This window comes from Gobio gobio (genome assembly GCF_949357685.1).
Source record: "Gobio gobio genome assembly, chromosome: 25".
Taxonomy (NCBI): Eukaryota; Metazoa; Chordata; class Actinopteri; order Cypriniformes; family Gobionidae; genus Gobio; species Gobio gobio.
The window spans coordinates 13533426-13554090 of record NC_137121.1 but is presented as its reverse complement, the minus strand read 5'-3'; the positions used below and the strand labels follow the sequence as shown (position 1 = coordinate 13554090).

At 38.6% G+C, this 20665-nt stretch overlaps 2 protein-coding genes across 3 annotated transcripts; one reads left to right on the top strand and one right to left on the bottom strand.

The window, feature by feature from the left end:
- Positions 1–5391: 5391 nt before the first annotated feature.
- On the top strand, positions 5392–6382 carry mespab (mesoderm posterior ab; the record flags this gene model as incomplete). The annotated part of the gene is made up of 3 exons (XM_079809582.1): positions 5392–5502; positions 5585–6235; positions 6329–6382. 3 exons carry the CDS (start codon positions 5392–5394, stop codon positions 6380–6382), a joined length of 816 nt encoding a protein of 271 aa, XP_079665708.1.
- Positions 6383–13273: 6891 nt separating this feature from the next.
- LOC307121338 (major histocompatibility complex class I-related gene protein-like) lies at positions 13274–18943 on the bottom strand. 2 transcript variants are annotated; one of them, XM_079808867.1, is made up of 6 exons: positions 18827–18943; positions 18046–18303; positions 17040–17318; positions 16678–16950; positions 16489–16605; positions 13274–15827 (listed from the first exon to the last, which is right to left on the bottom strand). In XM_079808867.1, exons 1-6 carry the CDS (start codon positions 18888–18890, stop codon positions 15754–15756), a joined length of 1065 nt encoding a protein of 354 aa, XP_079664993.1. In that variant the 5' UTR covers positions 18891–18943; the 3' UTR covers positions 13274–15753. The 2 variants fall into 2 exon arrangements, with proteins under 2 accessions (XP_079664993.1, XP_079664994.1); XM_079808868.1 differs by lacking the exon at positions 18827–18943 and having other exon boundaries at positions 18196–18265.
- Between the last annotated feature and the right edge of the window lie 1722 nt (positions 18944–20665).

Below are 20665 nucleotides of genomic sequence, written 5' to 3'. Positions count from 1 at the left end.
ACAGCACAGCAGCCTCAGACGGAAATTCGGGTGGAGCTGACGTTTGCCCAACCCAACCCGCACCAAACACAAACCCCAACTTCACTATAACTAGCTCCTCCACCATAACGAATGTCAATCCTGACCCCACCACTAAATCTAACCTAAATGATAATATAAGCTCTGCCCCAATTTCTTTTTTTGAGACTGATGGGCTGGTGCTACTGTCCTGAAACTGTTCAGTTCAGTTCAACTCTTCAGTTGGTTGTTGGTTTGTTTTGTTGTGGTGAAATGTCTAATGTCGCCACAAGATGGCGCAATTATACAGCCACAGGCAGCTGCACACATAGCCATGCTTTATTGCATGACCCCTCCTCTTCATGTCACTCCTGACACTGTGTCAATATTTTCTTAAACTTAAAGGGTTAGCTCACCCAAAAATGAAAATGATCCCACAATTTACTCACCCTCAAGCCATCCTAGGTGTATGACTTTCTTCATTCAGCCAGACACAATCAGAGTTATAAATAAAAAAAAAATCCTGGCTTTTCCAAGCTTTATAATAGGAGTGAATGCTACCTTAGACTTTGAAGGCTAAAAAAGTGCATCCATCCATCATAAAAGAACCAGGGTGTTAACAAAGGCCTTCTGAAGTGAAGCGATAAATATCCATATTTATAACTTTACTTTATATCACTTACTTCCGGTAACGGCCGTATACGAGTCTAATTCCAGTATAAGTAGGCCTATAAATTACTTTTAGGATGGATGGATGAATGGATGAATGGATGGGCTTTTAAAGGCTTCACAATCTAAGGTACCATTCACTCCCATTTTCAAAGCTTGGAAGAGCCAGAATATTTCTGTGTTTGGCTGAAAGAAGAAAGTCATATACACATAGGATGGCTAATGGCTTGGATAATTTTGCTTTTTCGGTGAACTAACCCTTTAAGCAAATATTCTTTCATAGGTCTCCATTTAGCCTGTTAGGCGATTCGAGTAGGTCTACATTACCCCTGACAGCATTTTGATTCAAAATATATGAATAAATACAATGGGTTGGGATCCGCTACATCTCGGATCAACTGGAATTTACAAAAATTGAAGAAATCTAATACAGGCCCTAGCGACAGGCAGTTACAGTGTTAGTGGAGAAGCTTTGAGTCTCACCTTGGTCATTAACATGTAAATGAAACCCCAAATCCTGATAATGGGCTTTTTCAGCCAGTATTCCTGTATACAGCAGATTCCGGCAGATAAAGCAAATTTAATATGCAGTTAAAACCCTAACAAAATAACCAGCACAGCTCAATTGCTCAAGCAAGAAGACAAAATTAAAATATAAAAAATAATAATATCCTTTTTTTGAGGGTTAAATGCTCCTAAAATAAAAGCAGCTATATGTGAAGATTGTGAGAAAATTCGATTAATATTATTAACATTGATAAAGACATATTGACTTATATTTTAAAGCCAATACAATATATCATCTGGAAAATTCTTATTTCTTGACAACAAGATAATATGTTTTTCTTCCCAATATTAGAATAATTTAAATTAAATCCAACTTTACTTGCATATCACTGACTTTTCATAATACATTTTCATTTTCAAGCAGGTTCACAGGAAACACTGGCTAGAAAAACTCCTTAAAAAGACACTATTCTTGAAGAATGACATTTTTAGTTTACAAATTTATATGCATTTTAAATTACATTTTACATCCTGTTTTACAGTATTATTTTACTTATAAAAAATAAAAAAAATTGTAAAATATATAACCTCTTAAATTTCCCCTTTGAGGCCCTCTGGTGGTCTAACAGACTAAATGACACAGATAGACGTTGCTTAAAGGGATAGTTCACCCAAAAATGAAAATCCTGTCATCATTTACTCCCTCTCAAGTTGTTCTAAACCTGTATGAATGTCTTTCTTCTGCTGAACACAAAAGAAGATATTTTAAAGAATGTTTGTAACCTTTTTATGGACCCAATTGACTTCCATAGTATTTTTTAATACTACAGTCAATGGGGAACAGCAACTGTTTGGTAACCAACATTCAGCAAAATATCTTCTTTTGTGTTCATCAGAAGAACGAAACTATTACAAGTTTGGAACAACTGGAGGGTGAGTAAATTATGACAGATTTTTCTTTTTCTTTTTTTTGGGGTGAACTATCCCTTTAATTGAAACCTATTTCAAGCATGCAGGTAGACCTTAAATTTGGCCAGGTCAAATCATTTGCCAATATTTGTTTAAATGTTCACAAAAGAGGTTGCTAAACCTTGCTTTCATCTCAAAATGTATTTTCTTCTTTTCAGCAAATTTAATTAGTCTAATTTTAGCATGTTTAATGTCTCGTTTACATCATTAAATTGCATTAATATATTGGCTCGAGATATCGACAATTAAAAATCTCAAATCAGTCAGAAACTTAAAAAACAGCTTGTATCTTGATCAGAAATTTGTTCATTTATTCATGATAAATTCATACTTTATATTTATATTTGTTTTGTTATTTTTTTAAATGTTAAAAAAAAAACATTACATTTTTCGGATTACATTTCCAGATTACATTTTTCCCTGTAGCTAAATGATATTTAATGCTATTAAAACTCTACTATTCAAATAAAACTAAAGATATTCCCAAAGCCGTTCCAGCTCATTACACAAAACCTTCAGCCAAGTACTAATCAGGCCTGTGCAAATAGAAGCTCTTTCTTAATGAACTACAGGTCAACAAAAAAGAGCATCTCGCACCTCGAAGTCTGGAGTGGATGATCCCTTCAAAAGCCTAAACTTCATGAATCCTTATCTTCATAATCCTCTAATGCGAGAGGGGTCGGGCCGCTGCATGCGTTTCAGGACCGTGCCAAGGTAATTAGAACTAGGACTCTGCTTTAGATACCCTTGACCCTGTGACTGATATGCTAATGTGGAGCTCAATACACAGTTTACAGGGCACTGGGAGGAAAGGATTTAGACAATTTAGTTGTTTACCTCAAATCAACATTTAACCGAGCAGGATAAGAAAAACACTTCACATTGATGTGCTAATCGACCTTTGATGCTTTAGGAAAAACTAAGATGCTTTGAAAAGGAAGAAGTGAACTCATTTGCAGGGAAGTCTGAGACTTTAAATCAACATTTCGCTGAATTAACAGGGACCAGTGACATTTTTAATGAGTTAAGCGCACAATTTGTGTTTGTTATTTAGTTTCTCATTGTGCAAGTTTGCTTTATTTTTTAACCTAGTAGGCCGTGTTAAATGCAAAAAACAAGACCTTTATGTCGTTTGAAATCCCTTGTTCATCAGCAGTGTCACAGATTCTTTTGATCTTGTGTCAGATCAGCGTGCTGTCTGGGAACAGTCCAGATCTAATTATTTCAGGTCAGCACCGGGCAGGAAGGAGCAAAAAGTGACACGTTGTGGTCTGGGAACCATTTCCTCAGAGCTACTCACACTGAAGCCGTAATCCACAAGCCCAGGCCTGAGGAAGAGGTCACCTTACACCTCAGAGAAGAAAACAACAACTGCATATACAACCTTTGAGATTTCATCTTACTCCAGAATAACATTTTTATTCCGCTTTCTATTTTATGTATTTTACAATTTTATACAAAAGTAGAAATGAGGAGTTAGGTAAAACAGTTTTAAAAATCAACCATTTATGCCCTGTAAAAAAACAGTCCTTCCTGAGTTCCCATGAGGTCATAAAAGGTAAAAGTCAGTTGTCTAAACAAAAACCTGTGAACAACTGACAGATTACAGGCTACACACTTCACGAAAAGATGTGTTACTCTGAGCAAGCGTTTAATAAAAAGCACAACATAAGACATTAACATTTCTTAACTTTTTATTAGATAAAAAAACAAATTAATTAAAAAAGGATGAATGCATAAATTAGGTTTGTTTCAACCAGTGTTTGGGTCAAATATGGACAAACCCAACCGTTGGGTTTAAAATTATACTAAACATTTAAACCAATGGTTGGTTACATATTTGATCCAAATATGGGTTGAAACTATTTTTTAGAGGTGTACGTTGACCACATTTCCCCGGATAACCTGTTTATTTGGTCCCAATGAGGAAATCAGCTTATAAATCATACTAAATTATATTTTTGAAAATGTAAAACTGCCGAAAAATTTGTGTGTGTGTGTGTGGTTCAGGTATTCTTGTCCCCGTACGAAACCCTTGTCCTTGTGGGGACATTTTTTGGTCCCCATGAGAAAAACATATAAATCATATTAAATAGTTTTTTGACAAAGTTTTCTGTGATACATAGGTTTATAATTTATATACGTGCTTAAGTTAGAATTTGATACAGTTTGTACATATAAAAATCATTATTTCTATGAAAAGTCCCCATAAAAACCCAACGTGTGTGTGTGTGTCCTTGTAAACCCTAGAATATGGGGACACATTTTTCCCAACAAAGATGGCAATATCCAAAATTCTTGTCTTTGTGGGGACATTTTTTGGTCGCCATGAGGAAAACAGCTTATAAATCATACTAAATTTTATTTTTGAAAATGTAAAATTGCCGAAAGTTTTATGTGTGTGGTTCAGGTATTCTTGTCCCCGTACGAAACCCTTGTCCTTGTGGGGACATTTTTTGGTCCCCATGAGAAAAACACATAAATCATATTAAATCGTTTTTTAACGAAGTTTTCTGTGATGCATAGGTTTATAATTTAGATACGTGCGTAGGTTAGAATTTGATCCAGTTTGTACATATAAAAATCGTTATTTCTATTAAATTTCCCCATAAAAACCCAACATGTGTGTGTGTCCTTGTAAACCCTACATTATGGGGACAAATTGTCCCCAACAAAGATGGCAATATCCAGAATTCTGGTCTTTGTGGGGACATTTTTTGGTCGCCATGAGGAAAACAGCTTATAATTCATACTAAGTTATGTTTTTTGAAAATGAAAAAATGCTGAATGTTTTCTGTGACGAGTAGGTTTAGGGGTAGGGGGACAGAATACAGTTTCAAAATATAGCTACAAAATCATTATGTCTATAGAAAGTCTCCATAAAACACAAAAACACAACATGTGCGTGTGTGTGTAAAAATGAGAGAGAGAAAAAAAAAATCTACAAAATACAATAAAACACAATAAGAAACATAATTTTGAATGGCATTATTTTGTTTGCCTAGCTTTGCATTGCTGATTAAAACTGAACTAAAAAAAAATATATTTATAAATTGACTGATTTTTTAAACATGTGACATGTAGTACTGAACTTAAATAACGAATAAAAAAAACCCTCCAGACTTCAATTCTAAATCTATCTTGAACTTGTCCTGCACCAATGAATGTTATTTTACCCGCGCATTCACCACCTCCCACCTGTGCTTGAAGTGATGTGAGTTTTCCCAGAGACCCCCTGCCCCTGGTGTGATGTCTCTCTGCCGCTTTGAAATTCTTAAGCGCCTTGTGGAGGTGCAACATCACACCTCTTCATCCTGGATATATTGGGCTGCTGCCTCCAGCTCTTTAGCATTCACTCAGGTACCAGAGAACAAGAAGGAAACATCTCCTCTGCTGAAAGATCACAGGCATGGAATTTAACTTCTCTCCTTATATGCTCCAGGGAGCCAAATCCCAGTTTGAATATGAGCGATCACCTACCAGCATTGATCCTGGGTACTTCAGTGCCTGTGGAAGTCTCTCTCCAAGCTCCTCCGTTGATTCTGGATGTTTTTCTCCTCCTGCGAGATGTCGGGAAGCTGGAAGACAGCTGGAGGCTGCTGGAAAACCCAACATCGACTGCATAATGGCAAAAAAACCCAGAATAACTCTACCTGTTGAGGCAAAGAGACGTTCCAGGTCCAAAAACCCTGGAAGGAAGCGTCAGACGGCCAGCGAAAGAGAGAAGCTCAGGATGAGGGATCTGACCCAAGCTCTCCAGCATCTCCGAACCTACTTACCTCCTTCTGTGGCTCCTCCTGGACAAACCTTGACCAAGATTGAGACTCTTCGCCTCACTATTAGCTACATCTCATACCTTTCTGCCCAGCTGGAACAGTCCGAGTCCTCCAACCATGAAACAACAGCAAGATGCTTTTCACAAGACACTTCAGAACAGCTTCAGACTGAAACCTGGTGTCTGGAAGAACCACAGGGACACTTGCAAGACAATGTCCAGTACTGTCCAACATTCACAGCCTTCAGTGATTCAACACAACCGATGGAAAACAACTTTCCTTCTACTTCACACTTCAGAGATGCACAATCCTATACGGTGAGGAGGCTTTTCTTTACAATGATACTGAATGTTAACTTAATTGTATTTGTTTGTTGCACAGTGATTAATCCCCTTTTCTTCTTTTAACAGTTTCCCTGCACAACACCACATGACGCTTCATACAGCCATCAGTTTTTTCAATGAAGAACAGAGAGGATTTGAGATCGCATTATGCCAAAACCAGATGGTCACTGTGTCACCTAAAGACTAAATTTGTTTGTTGCATAAATTATTTGTAATTACTTATCAGATAGCATATTTTTATATTGAATACATTTGTATATATTGCTTATTTATTGTCCTTTTCAATTAAATGCTTTATTACAAATGTCTGCATTTTCTTTATTTTTTTCCTCATACATTTTTGAAAACACAATTCAAACCCTGAGCATAAATAAAACCATGACCTTGGTAACAGTTTCAAAATCACTGCAAAAAGAAAGAAAAAAAAAAAAATCACAGGCTACACTGAAAAAATGGGTGTACTTTGAAACCATTTTTACTTAGAAATTGCTAGCAAATTTCACAAATAATTACAAAGAAACAGCAAGTAGAAAAACTGGAATAGTATTTTCTTGTAAAATGTATACCAATAATCTTTTTACAGTGTATGGTGAAATACCTTTGGGATTTGAATGAATTGCATAATTAGATACGTCTGTAATAATTAGGCAAGAGCACTCATAAAACTAACAGTAAACAAGCATACAGATCGTGTGCCTTTTCGGGGGTGCCAACTGTAAACGTATCTGTCAACAACTCCGATAAACTGCGACTGCGAGCTCTCCCTTGCACTGCCCGGTGCCCGCATTGCTCCGTAGACTATAATACGCAGTAAAATCTGGAGTCCCTACTTAGTAAGACATATAATGCAGACCTTAAACTAGGGATGGGCGATATGGCCTAAAATCCATATTGCGATATACATTGCAGCCTCTTCCGATAACGATATATATTGCGATATAAAAATTATAATAGAACCATTTCAGAACGGGTTAGACCATAAGGAAAGCCAAACTGCTAAATGTATTTTTTTTTTTTAAAGAAAGAAACGTATGTAGTTTTGAGAACATTTATTGTGCAAAACTGTAATTATAACATATTGTTGCAGATAAATAAAATTCAAGTACACTAGCTGCAGAGACTTTAACAAAAAAAAGCAGAAAGTTTTAAAAACGTCCTGTACGCGCTTATCAATATAATGGCAGTGAATAGCGACCAGGCTAAAACTATGTATAACAAAAATTATACAAAAGTATCACGCAATGATACAGGGAGATGCGTGCCAAATCTGTACCAATTTCAGTACCACAAGTATTTAAGTATTTAAAAAAAATTAATGCAATTCAATAAGGTTATTATTTATGATGCTAATCATAAGTAAATAATAATAGTATTTGAATTCAGGGAAAATAGGACTACTGTCAAATAAAAATAAAGAAAATAATAAGAACAAATTATTTAAATACAAGCAGCAGCACAAATAAATACTTTTGAGCAAAGAAACTAATAAAATAAACTATGATTTTCAGGTTTTTCAGGTAGCCTACGTCTAACATTAGTTTTCAGGTACAGAAAATGATCAAATGTAAAATAACATTGCATATTTGACTGTATAAATTAAAGATTAATCCTATTAAACTCACAAACGCATTTCAATCAAGAGCAGTGAGTGATGTCCTTGTCTTTTGTTGTTTGACATTAAACAGACAGCAGTAAAGGCTACTGCCCCTTTAAAGGGGTGGTTCCGTGGTTTTTTTTCTAGGCTTGGTTGTGTTTATGGGGTGCAGTATAACATGTCTTAATACTTCTTTTTTTTTTAAACACTGTATTTTTCGTATATTTTACCTTTATTCCACACCGCTGTCTCCACTGACCTTTGAACGGCTCGTTTGCTTCCTGCTTCTGTGAAGCCCATCCCTCCGAAAAACGCAATGGTCTTAGATTGGTTAGATGGCCAAATGTAGTTTGTAGTTCTGCCACAGCTCTCTCTCTTTCGTAATGACTGCGACGTGGCCTCGCCCACTTTGTTGCGTGTTCGTGGGGACAGTGTTTATGTTAATAGCAAGGGCTTACCAACCCGGGAAGAAGCTTATTGTAGACCAAACCGGCCGTTTTTTGTAGGCAATAAACTGCCAAAACTTTAAAAGACAATATCTCCGTTTGCATTGAACTTTCAGCGCTGTAACTTTGCAGATACTGTTTATGCTCAAGCAGCAATATTACACACTAACTAAAGTTAAAAATGTGAAATTGCATGCAACCACGGCCGTAGCCAGCTATGAGGTCACTGAGGTCCGGACCTCTGTAATTTTTTTCATATTAAAAAATAAAATGTCAAGCTCTCTAAATGACTAATAAGCCGTGTGAACCACCTCCTATAGGCTCATATGACTTTTTGCGATTCATGTTGCTGCGAGAAGAGAGAACGGGACTCGGGAGCTTTTTGTAAGTGAGGGCGCGCCTCCTTAGTGATATATAATAAATATATCACTAACCCTAACATGCAACTTACCACTTTATTAACTTCCTAAAGTGTCACGTTAAGTGGGAAAAAACAAGTCCAAAACCGCTTATAATTACTGGATCTGGCAACATGGCGGCGCGCCATCACACTAATGCAACAGCGGTGCGACGACAAAAAGAATGAGTTATGTCTTCCTAGGAAGGCGGCTCCACGCCAGGCGCCCCCCTCCGCGTTTGCCCCCCGGCCCCGAGGCATCACTTTCATCAAGGCAAGGAAAGGCCCCGCAACAAGCCCGGCCCGCAACGGCAGAGCAACCCACCCTCGACCAAGCCCTGGGGGAAACCTACTGCTGCCGCCGCGGGAAAACCCCCAAGCTCTACCCCCACCGACTCTAAACGCAAGCGGCCTGCCTGATGTTTGGCCGATGAGGGCATACACGAAGCCGGCATCGCTCGGGTGGGTACACTCGCAAGCCGTGCGTCAGTTTGTCGAACTGCAGCGGCCCCCGAATGGATGATGCGCACAATAGTGCAGGGCTATCGTCTGCAGTTTGCTATGAAACCCCCGCGGTTCAGCAGCGTTTTCTTTTCACACACAGAAGAGAGCACTGCCCACGTTCTGAAGGAGGAATTCTCCTCCCTTCTGAGCAAAGGTGCGATTCAGGTGGTACCCCCCAATCAGATAAACCAGGGTTTTTATTCTCGTTATTTCCTGGTCCCAAAGAAGGACGGTTCTCTCTGACCCATTCTGGACCTCAGAGTGTTGAAAAAACATTTAAGGAAATACAATTTCAGAATGTTAACTCATGGTTCGCTCGCCCGGGCCATAAAACAGAACGATTGGTTCACGTCGGTCGACCTGAAAGATGCTTTTTTCCACATAAGCATTTATCCACCACACAGGAAGTTTCTTCGTTTCGCCTATCAAGGCGTTTGTTACAAATTCAAGGTCCTGACTTTTGTTTTGAGTCTAATGGTGCGTTCACACCGGACGCGATTCGCGCGAGAGATTTACATGTTAAGTCAATGCAGAGACGCAAAATGGCATTCTGCGGCGCGATTCGTGCGAATGAGGCGGCGAGATTCGCGCGATTGAGGCGGCGCGAAGGATGCAAATTGAGCGTTTTGAACCTGAACTTTGGCGGATATTTCGCGCCGCGTAAACCAATCAGGAGCTTGCTCTAGTAGTGACAACATTGATGAGAAAATCTGTGTATTAATATCTGGTTCAGACAATATGATTATCACTGTGATAACATTAAATGACATGAAACACAACCCAGTCTCTTTTTGTTAAATGCAAGTTTATGTATGATCAATAATACAAAAGTATACGTAATGTATAACAAACTATACATGAAATAAAGCAAACAATGCAGTCAAACATTCAAAGTCAGTGCTAGTAGGCTAACGTTACAATTGCAACGTACAGTTATAGCCTAAAAATATAAAGTAATGAAACTTATCTTTGCCCTCAGCCTAAACGATTTGCCAGGGAACAAATTATAGATCCATGAGACCAAAGATCGGCCGTTACAAGACAGGCCGCTGTCTGCTGGAGCTCACAACTCCGAAAACGGCAGATAAAATGTTCAAATAGGCACTCTTTATATAAATAAACCACAGATTTGAGCTTTAAACAACTACATTATCGACTGAAAAAGTCTTAAAACTAAGTTGTCACAAATTAACTGTAGATTTTAACAAAAAAAAGACATGTAAACACAGCCCATGTCAGCCATTTCTCAACGAGACGAGCTGCTGGCGGAAGCCCCGCCCATGACGCGAATTCGCGTCTGTTGTGCAGTGAATGTCACGCGCGATTCGCGTGAGTAAATTCAAAATGTACACGTGTCCACCTTCGCGTGAATCGCGTCCGGTGTAAAATCTACTGTTAATGTGTGACAAAACCTAGTTTTAAGACTTTTTCAGTCGATAATGTAGTTGTTTAAAGCTCAAATCTGTGGTTTATTTATATAAAGAGTGCCTGTCTGAACATTTTATCTGCCGTTTTCGGAGTTGTGAGCTCCAGCGGACAGCGGCGCTCAGCGCTCGTCAAAGCCGGCGAGAGCAGCCTTTCCTCGGCCAGTCCTTCTGCCGTCTCCCGCTGGCTCTGATGTCTCTGTGGTGTGTCTCGAGCTATAATTCGTCTTGTAACGGCCGATCTTTGGTCTCATGGATCTATAATTTGTTCCCTGGCAAATCGTTTAGGCTGAGGTCAAAGATAAGTTTCATTACTTTATATTTTTAGGCTATAACTGTACGTTGCAGTTGTAAAGTTAGCCTACTAGCACTGACTTTGAATGTTTGACTGAATTGTTTGTTTTATTTCATGTATAGCTTGTTATACATTACTTATACTTTTGTATTATTGATCATACATAAACTTGCATTTAACAAAAAGAGACTGGGTTGTGTTTTATGTCATTTAATGTTATCACAGTGATAATCATATTGTGTGAACCAGATATTAATATACAGATTTTCTCTTCATTGTTGTCACTACTAGAGCAAGCTCCTGATTGGTTAAAGTGGCGCGAAATATCCGCCAAAGTTCAGATTTTTCAACTTGAGCGATTCACGCGAAACGCTCGTTCAAAACACTCAATTCGCGTCGTTCACGCAGCCTCAATCGCGCAAATCGCGCCGCAGAATGCCATTTCGCGTCTCTGCATTGACTTAACATGTAAATCACTCGCACGAATCGCGTCCGGTGTGAATGCACCATTAGAATGTCTGGTCTACGAATTTTGACATACATAGTCGATTGGCTCATCATAGCCGACTCGAAGGAAAAGGTGTTGCAGAACACCTGCTGTGTGCTCGCGCACATCACATCCCTGGGCTTCAGGGTGAATGTGAACAAAAGCAATTTTGCACCCAGCCAGAATGTGATCTTCTTGGGCCTGGAGCTGAACTCAGTCTCCATGCAAGCGCGTATCTCTCAGGAGTTTGCCTCTTGAGATTTATCACCCACACCCGGACAGGGTAGCTCTCTGGGTCTGGCCCGTGAAAGGACGAACCTGAGCGCATTAGGGCTTCCCCCGCGCGTGGTGGCTACTATACAGAATGCCAGGGCCGTTTCTACACGGCCCTTATATGGCTGTAAGTGGCAAGTGTTCGATGAGTGGTGTGATGGGCGGGGTCTCACTTCATATCAGTGTTCAGTCTCTGACAGTTTGTGTTTCCTCCAAGACCTTTTGGATAAAGGCAGGTCCTATTCCACTATTAAGGTCTATCTGTCACTTATCTCTGCTTATCATGTGGGCTTTGAGGGCTCAACGGTTGGGCAACATCCTCTAATTCGCAGATTTATGAAGGGTGCCCGCCGCTTGTTGCCAGTCATTAAGGGAACGATCCCTGAAAGGGGATAAAGGGGATCCCCTATCTAAGCAACGCCTTTCGCATTGGCTTGTGGACGCTATCATTTTGGCTTACGAATCAAAGGGAGTGCAACCTCCAGGGGACATCAGAGCTCATTCTACGAGGCCTCTTGGGCTCTGTTCAGGGGAGTATAACTGCAGGATATCTACTCTGCTGCCAGTTGGGCTTCTCCCCATACATTTGTGCGTTACTATAGGCTGGATGTAACCAAAACTCCGGTAGCACATTCGGTTTTGGAGGTGGGGTCTTCCTAACCCTGCCTTCTCTTGTGTGTGCCACACACATGGTTCATGACCTGCTTGTACACCGCAGTTACGTGTGTGCGTCGGTGTGGCGGATTCATGAGTATGAGACGTGTTAAGCACCGCCCTTTGGGGTGACCGTCTTTTTCTGGCTAACAGAACCTCACTGTGAGTGTATTGGGCAATCGGGGAGCTGTCCATGTCTCTCCCATAGGTGGATCTCGAACACGAGATGATGAAAGCGAACAATAGGTTACTGTCGTAACCCCGGTTCTCTGAAACATCGAGTGGAGAGATCCACCAGCCTTGCCCCGCTTGCTGCACGAGAAGCGAATATTCTTACTGGAGTACAGTAGCGCGTGCAGGCTATATATGCCCGCAGGTAAGGGACTTGGTGCAATTGGATGCTTCTGCAGAGGTCAGGTATGGATGCCCTTCCCATAGGTGGATCTCTCCACTCGATGTTTCAGAGAACCGTGGTTATGACAGTAACCTATTGTTTTTTAATATCTAAATGGTTTGCAATGATTATTACGTTACATAACGGCAGAATACCCATTCGGTCCCGTAGTGTTGATGAAGGCCTATACGGTCTCTTTTTAGGATAAAACTGGGTATTTTTTAAACTGCTCTATATACAGTGAACTGCAATGTTGCTAATGAAATGATATTGAGTCATATCCCATTTGTTTGCTAAAATTTTGTCAATTCGTTCAAAGAGTTATTAGGCTCTCGAATCAGTCGGACTTACAGTTAACGTTAAGCTTTCGGCGCCATAGTTATCGTAGTACTTAATATATTTTACTGCAGTTGGGATTACTATGATTATGAGCGAACATAAACTGAAGGTTCATCTGAATGCTCAGTTTGGAAATCAACACTAAAACCTTTTACAGATACTATACAATAAGGTTTCATTTGTTAACATTAGTTAACATAGATTAAGAAAGGACAGTACTTCAGAATTTATTAATCTTAGGTCATTTCAACATTTACTAATTATTCAAATGAAAAGTTATATTTTGTTAACATTAGTTAATTAGATAATGCATGAACAAAACACACCATCACATTTCTATAATTCAAATCCCATAAAGGATTGTTAGACTCCATAAATTAAGTCAAGAACCGAAAAAAATTATCATAACACAGAATGTTCTTAAGAGGATGGTAATATTAGTCTGTCTGTCTCATTCTTATCCCAAGATTACTGTAGTCAGCCGGATCTCGTCCATATCCAGATCAGATGGTGGACTTGCACCCTAAGATGACCACAGTGCGGCCCTGAATGCCAGACAAGACCTAGAAACAAACTGCCTGTGAAGACCTCGTTGACACAACAGTCATCGGTACAGATCCTCAACAAAGGCCATGAGAACATTTAAAGGGTTACTTCAGTGATTTAGCATTACGCTTTGTATTTAAACTGGGTCATTTATGCAGTAGAAATGTGAAATTATTTTTGAATTTGGTGCCTTCTAGACTGAGAAAATACAGAAAATGTATTTTTGTCTCATGTGGATTAAAGACAACAACTCCCAGAATGCACTTGCTTCGCTGCCCTACAAAGCCACTCCGTACACCGTCGTTTTGATTTTCATAGTAATACAATCATTTCGTTCAGTTAGAGAATAAACACAACAATTAAAAACTGAAAGTGTCTTTTCAATAAAGTGTGAGTGAGCCGAACAATAGTCATGGCACAGGCGCAGCAGTGTCAGATTTCATTCCTCATGAAGAGCTGAGCAGAACTGAGATAAGCGCCAGCCTGGCACGTTTTCTAATCGCATATGAAAGCTAAACTATCACAGGAATTCATTGAAAAGTTGAAACACTCACTTTACTCTGCTCCGATGACGCAAAATGACGATATTGGCGTCATCTGAGGATTTTTTCCAGAAATAAAATGCATAATTCTCTCATCTCAATGGGATATGAGGGGGGAAAGTACCATAATTTGAATATACTACCGGGTTTCTACTGATACAAAGCCTAATGCTAAATCACTGACTATTATTGATCTGACTGCATTGACACTATTGGATGAGAATTGAACTGAGCTGGACGAACACTGCTTTCTCCAGAGCTACTTTATAGTTTAAATTAACTCTTTTTATAATTTATGAACATTACACAGTTATTGAACTCCCTATAAAGCTGCTTTGAAACAGTCTTTACTGTATAAAGCATTATATATTGACTATATATTATATGTGACTTGACTTTTGCAAAAGGAAATTATTTAGTGTTAAATTAGTTAGTAGTTAGTAGTTTTTGTGTGTGAAAGAGAATTTTCTTTTAATAATACACAGTAAATATAATTTAGTTATTTTGTGGATTAAAAAATTACAGTTTATTTGTTTATTGTTAATACATGTTTATATTAAAGTGTATTTGTTAATTTATAATAAAAAATCCTTAATCTTTTTAAATGGTTGAATTTGTGTTTCACTGCCAGTTTCTGGGCCACATCTGCCAGATCTGACTCTCAGCCTCTCAGACCTCTCCTGACTCTCAGCCAGATCTGTCTTACAGTGGCTGGGCCAGACCTGGGCCACATAAAACAATACATGTCGTTTTACATGGTGTGGGCCACATCTGGGCCAGAGGAAATTGCTTGTGTCCATTTTCAGTGTGTGGGCCAGTTTTGGGCCGGGGACCCAGCCAGAACTGAAGCAAGGGTGAGGCCCAGAGCTGGGCCAGACAAATTTTGCTATGTGGGATTTGATGATGCATTGCTGCCAGTTGCAGCTCGTGGCTCTAAATTTCGCGGGTAGATTCTGTCATCAACGTGCATTATCGCAATAGTGCAATAGACTTAAAATCTCTATCGTAGGCCAATTTTGTATCGTTTATATCGCCCATTACTACCTTAAACATAAATATATAAAAGATTTTAAAATAAATATGGTGGGAGATTAATTTGGAAGCGAGGGTTTACAGATCACAATGCAAGCGGGAGAAGCCTCATGTTACGCTCGTCACGAACGCAGCTGATCAACATCTAGGATCAACACGGTTCATGTACAGCAGGGTAAAATTAAATTAATTTACATTTAACCAGTTTAATATGGAGAGATGCACTGAAATGTAGACTTTCGTTTATGTGTTTTTGACCTAAGTTACACTGTAAACATTACATGACGTGAGAACAGTTAAGTTATTTCGGTTTGTACGTTAGCACTAACTTTAATCGTAATTTAACAAGATTATGACAACCAGAAAATCCTCTCAGGATACCAGGAATCAGTTTTACAGTACCCCAGACACATCATTTTACCATTTTTGTAGCATAAACACGATCAAACTGACGAGAGCTTCGTATTTTCCAATGTTTCTCTATGGCGCTGAAACCTAAAGATGTCCGAGACGAGTTCCGGTCTCAGCGCAACTGATACTCCACAAGTCAATTGTAAGAGGTGCTTAGTTCATTAATGTATTTGCTTCACTCATCTGTGTAGCTTCCTGTTGTGCTTCATGTGTGCTTTCTTCAGATTCTGAAAATTAAATAAAATTTTGATTAGTCAACAGAATGTGCAAATTAAAACTAATACATTATTAATTATAAAATAAATATATTTATAGAATTTATCCAGTAATAAACAACACATTTTACTCTTTAGTCACTTTGATGTGACAATAATACAAAAATAATATTTAAAATGTAATTACAGAGGAATAATCAGATTTAGATGATAAATCTGATAGAACATGAAGGGAAGTTAAAAAGCATTAATGCAAATTCCTTTAGGAAATATCTAGGGCTGCCGCCAAAATCGCATACTCTCTTTGAGTATGTAGTTATTTTGAATAAGTAATTACTTTGCGACTGCTAAAGTAGTATGTTCTATATAGTATGAATGTAATTTGGATGTACTACATCCATGTTTATTATCACGTGACCTGCAGTTGCGTCTCTTCTCACTGTCATTCACAAATCCTATCCCTTGACCTCATGGGATAGTGAAGTGTCCATCAAATGCACACTTCAGAATCTCTCCTAAAGTAGTATGTGAATTTGCTTACTCTTTTATGAGTACAGTGAATTCGGACATATTTATTTTGTCACATACTGTTTTTCGCCTACAATACAGTAGGGAAATATGAGATTTTAGATGCAGCCTATGCATTTTTCATTCCTTCCATAGTAGATCCTACCTGCTGGTCTCCTACTGCATTTATATATGGCGGCTCCAGTCCCGAAGACAGACAGCAGAGTCAAAACTATCAGCACTGAGGGAATCACTGATTTAAATGGTTCACCCGGATCAAATTCTAAAAACAAACACATTAAAAAGGTCACAAACAAATGACAAACTCAATAATGGAAGATTTTATCATTTTTACCCAAAGTGATGTCCAGTTTGTTGTCCAGACTGAGGTGTGTGGCAGAGCAGGTGTATTTGTGTTTGTCTGCACTGATCTCCAGACTCTTCTTCATCTGGTACGTCCCGTCACCATTGGGCAGCAGATCTCCTCCAGTGATCTCATGATCAGATACAGACTGCCCATCTCTGAACAGGGTCATGTTGATGTGACGAGGGTAAAATCCTGTTGCCAAACAACTCACACGAAACCCAGAAGACAGTTCTTTCTGGAGGAGCCTGACTTTGGGTTTTACTGTGGGAAAAAAGGTAACAGAAAGATATTATTTCATGATCTGAAAAATGCTAAACTTTTCTAGTTTGGCTGAGAGTCAGTAATCATACCTTTTCTATTGATTTGAGTCCTTCTTTTTTCAAGATAACCCTTGAGTGTTTTGATGCAGAATGGCTGGTAAAAAGTTTCATGACGCCTCATGCTAAATTCAAGATGAATATTAAGCACTTGGGTTGAGACATTTAAATTACCCTGGTATGTGAAGTTCTTGTCAACATAAAGCAACTCATCTGTGGTGGAGCCTCTGACAGCATCCCGTGTGATCATTTGTCCCGGTTCACCATCGTCCCTCAGTTCACACACAACCAACCTCTGAAGGGCAAGAACACCTTTAATGGAGAGATAAAGTTTTAAGTTAGTGTTTATTTAAAGTATTCCAATACATGCAGAAATCTTCCTAGGCATTTTACAATCACACACACACACACACACACAAAATATATTATTATTATTATTATTATTATTATTATTATTATTAGGGTGTGCATCGGAGCCAATATTTGTATCTGTATCTGTAGCAATCTCAAAATTATTTGTATCTGTTGCCTATTCAGATCAAAATGGACATAGGCGGGCCGGGAATGTATATCTGTTCCCTTAGTACTTATCATTTAACAAATAACTCATAAAACAATGATTCATTTTATTATAATTCTAGTAAAAATATCTTTATTTCCCAGAGGTTTGCTACAGTTATGTTAGGAAAGTCATCCACAAATAAGAGGAATCTGATAGAGACTATTTAAATAGCTGATTAGAGAACATGGAAGTTGAAAGAAAATATTCAGTGTTTGAAACCTGCTAAAACAAATTTTACTGTGCATGAACAAATTATAAAGAATGCATAGCCTAAATAAAGCCTATCATGTCGTACAAGGTGTAAATCATTTAAACAGATATCAAATATTAGAAAATGTGTATGATGTTATGTAAGTTGATATTAGCCTACTCTTTTTTCTATTCGGCAGAATTCGTTGTTTGTTTTGAAGCCATTACCGTGCCTTTCCGAATCCTTTTTTTTATTTGAATTACTCAATTACTAAATGAAATACTTACGATCAGTTTCATTTAAGCATTGTGTTGCTACTACCCATTTTTCCATAAAAGATGTTTGTATGTTGTCACTTATGGTAAGAAGAACATTTGAATCGAACACGTCATCTTCAGTTGTTGTATTTCCTCTTGGAATGAGAGTCTTCGTCTCACCGTTATAATACAGAACTCTGACATCATCCAACATCATTACATAGCTAAATTCAGGAAATGGCGTTTGTCCTTTAATGTATGTTGCAAGCACCCACAACGAATGAGAACCTGTGAAAAATAACAGGTAATTGGAAACATTACCATTTACAAAATTGTGCTAGTAGCTATGTTAAACAACTGATATGTGTTCCATTTAATAATTATTGGCATCAGCAGTTGCTACAACCAGGAAATGTAAGTCAAATACGCAGATTAACTCAAATGAGTCAACAATGTGAAAAAGAACAAAGTGCACTTGTTTGTAGTCGAAGTCTTGGGCTAACAAATCTGTAGAAACTACATCCATGAATGCTTAGCCTATTTCTAAAAAAGTCTTTAAGCAAACTGTTTGTTTTCATGTGTTCTTTTCAGGCTTGTGTATCAGACCGAAGCGCATTGTTCTGTTTAGCTAATAGCTGTTAACAGTTACACTAGTTAATCTGTGATCTTGCATTATTATTTTTCTACTGTCATTGTTACTGATATGTCCTCTATGGTGACGAAGCAGGAGGTACAACTTGGTTGTGCAAATTGATGTGCAAATTCTAGGTGCTAAGGCACATGGTTTGCAACAAGTCTTTTAAAATCTTACCTTTAGGAGCAGCACCTGCTGGAAATAAAAGCAGAAAGAGCAGAAGAACTCTCATGCTTGACATGGCCTGTGCTCTGCTACCGCAGTAAAGATGGTTTGAATTTGGACAATCGTTTGACATTCACTGAGCAAATTAAGGGAATGTCATAAAAGTGCATGACGATAATAAACATAGATCATTCAAACATTCCAAAATATGTTGCATTTAACTATAAATGTACCTTATAGTGTGACTTAAGTAGCCAGGAAGAAATCAAGTAAAGGTTTGAATGGGGTATTCACTAAACAGTAGTTACAGTAGCTGTTTTTACTTTTACATTGTTGTGCTATTATCTTATAGAAAGAGGTGTTTTGTAGCTCCTGCAGTGCATTCACATAAACATGAGACACATTTTTCACGTCTTGGATTTTGAAAACATTATTTTGCGTATTGTTAATTATTTTAATTTTATTCCAATCTATATAACTTTATTGTCATGTGACCTGATGATGTCACATGTATTATAATAGACTTGTTCGACTTGATACAAGGTGTGTTCGACATCGGCTGCGGCTGGATGCAACTGATCGGCGAGAGTAGCCGCGTGCAGGCGGGGAGGAGCTGCAAACGGAGACGTGAAGTCGGACACTTTCTGCTTCTCGCAGTGACGCTCGCGCTGTGTTTGCATACTTTATCAGCTGAAGTGAAATAAATGCAATATTTGGCAATACACAGATGTTTCAGAGACATTATTGTCATGTAATACTTCATGTACTGCTTAAGGGTGTGTTTGTACAAGAATAAAGTTCAACATATAACCCTACACTATCAATGAAGTGGGGTCTATGTTTTTAATCAGTTATATTTTGATAAACATGACAATATAACATCGCGACTACATGAAAGCAGGTTTTACTGTTATAAAAAACAGATTTGTGCGCATTAGTGGAGCTGAAGGTTTTATGGTGCGTTCACACCGGACGCGATTCGCGCGATTCGCGCGAGTGATTTACATGTTAAGTCAATGCAGAGACGCGAAATGGCATTCTGCGGCGCGATTCGCGCGAATGAGGCGGCGAGATTCGCGCGATTCGCGCGATTGAGGCGGCGAGAAGGACGCGACTTGAGCGTTTTGAACGCGCGATTCGCGCGAATCGCGCGAAACGCTCAAGTTGAAAAATCTGAACTTTGGCGGATATTTCGCGCCGCGTTAACCAATCAGGAGCTTGCTCTAGTAGTGACAACAATGAAGAGAAAATCTGTATATTGATATCTGGTTCAGACAATATGATTATCACTGTGATAACATTAAATTACATGAAACACAACCCAGTCTCTTTTTGTTAAATGCAAGTTTATGTATGACCAATAATACAAAAGTATCAGTAATGTATAACAAGCTATACATGAAACAAAGCAACAATGCAGTCAAACATTCAAAGTCAGTGCTAGTAGGCTAACGTTACAACTGCAACCTACAGTTATAGCCTAAAAATATAAAGTAATGAAACTTATCTTTGCCCTCAGCCTAAACGATTTGCCAGGGAACAAATTATAGATCCATGAGACCAAAGATCGGCCGTTACAAGACGAATTATAGCTCGAGACACACCACAGAGACATCAGAGCCAGCGGGAGACGGCAGAAGGACTGGCCGAGGAAAGGTTGCCCTCGCCGGCTTTCACGTGCGCTGAGCGCGCTGTCCGCTGGAGCTCACAGCTCCGACAACGGCAGATAAAATGTTCAAATAGGCACTGTTTATGTAAATAAACCACAGATTTGAGCTTTAAACAACTACATTATCGACTGAAAAAGTCTTAAAACTACGTTTTGTCACACATTAACAGTAGATATGAACA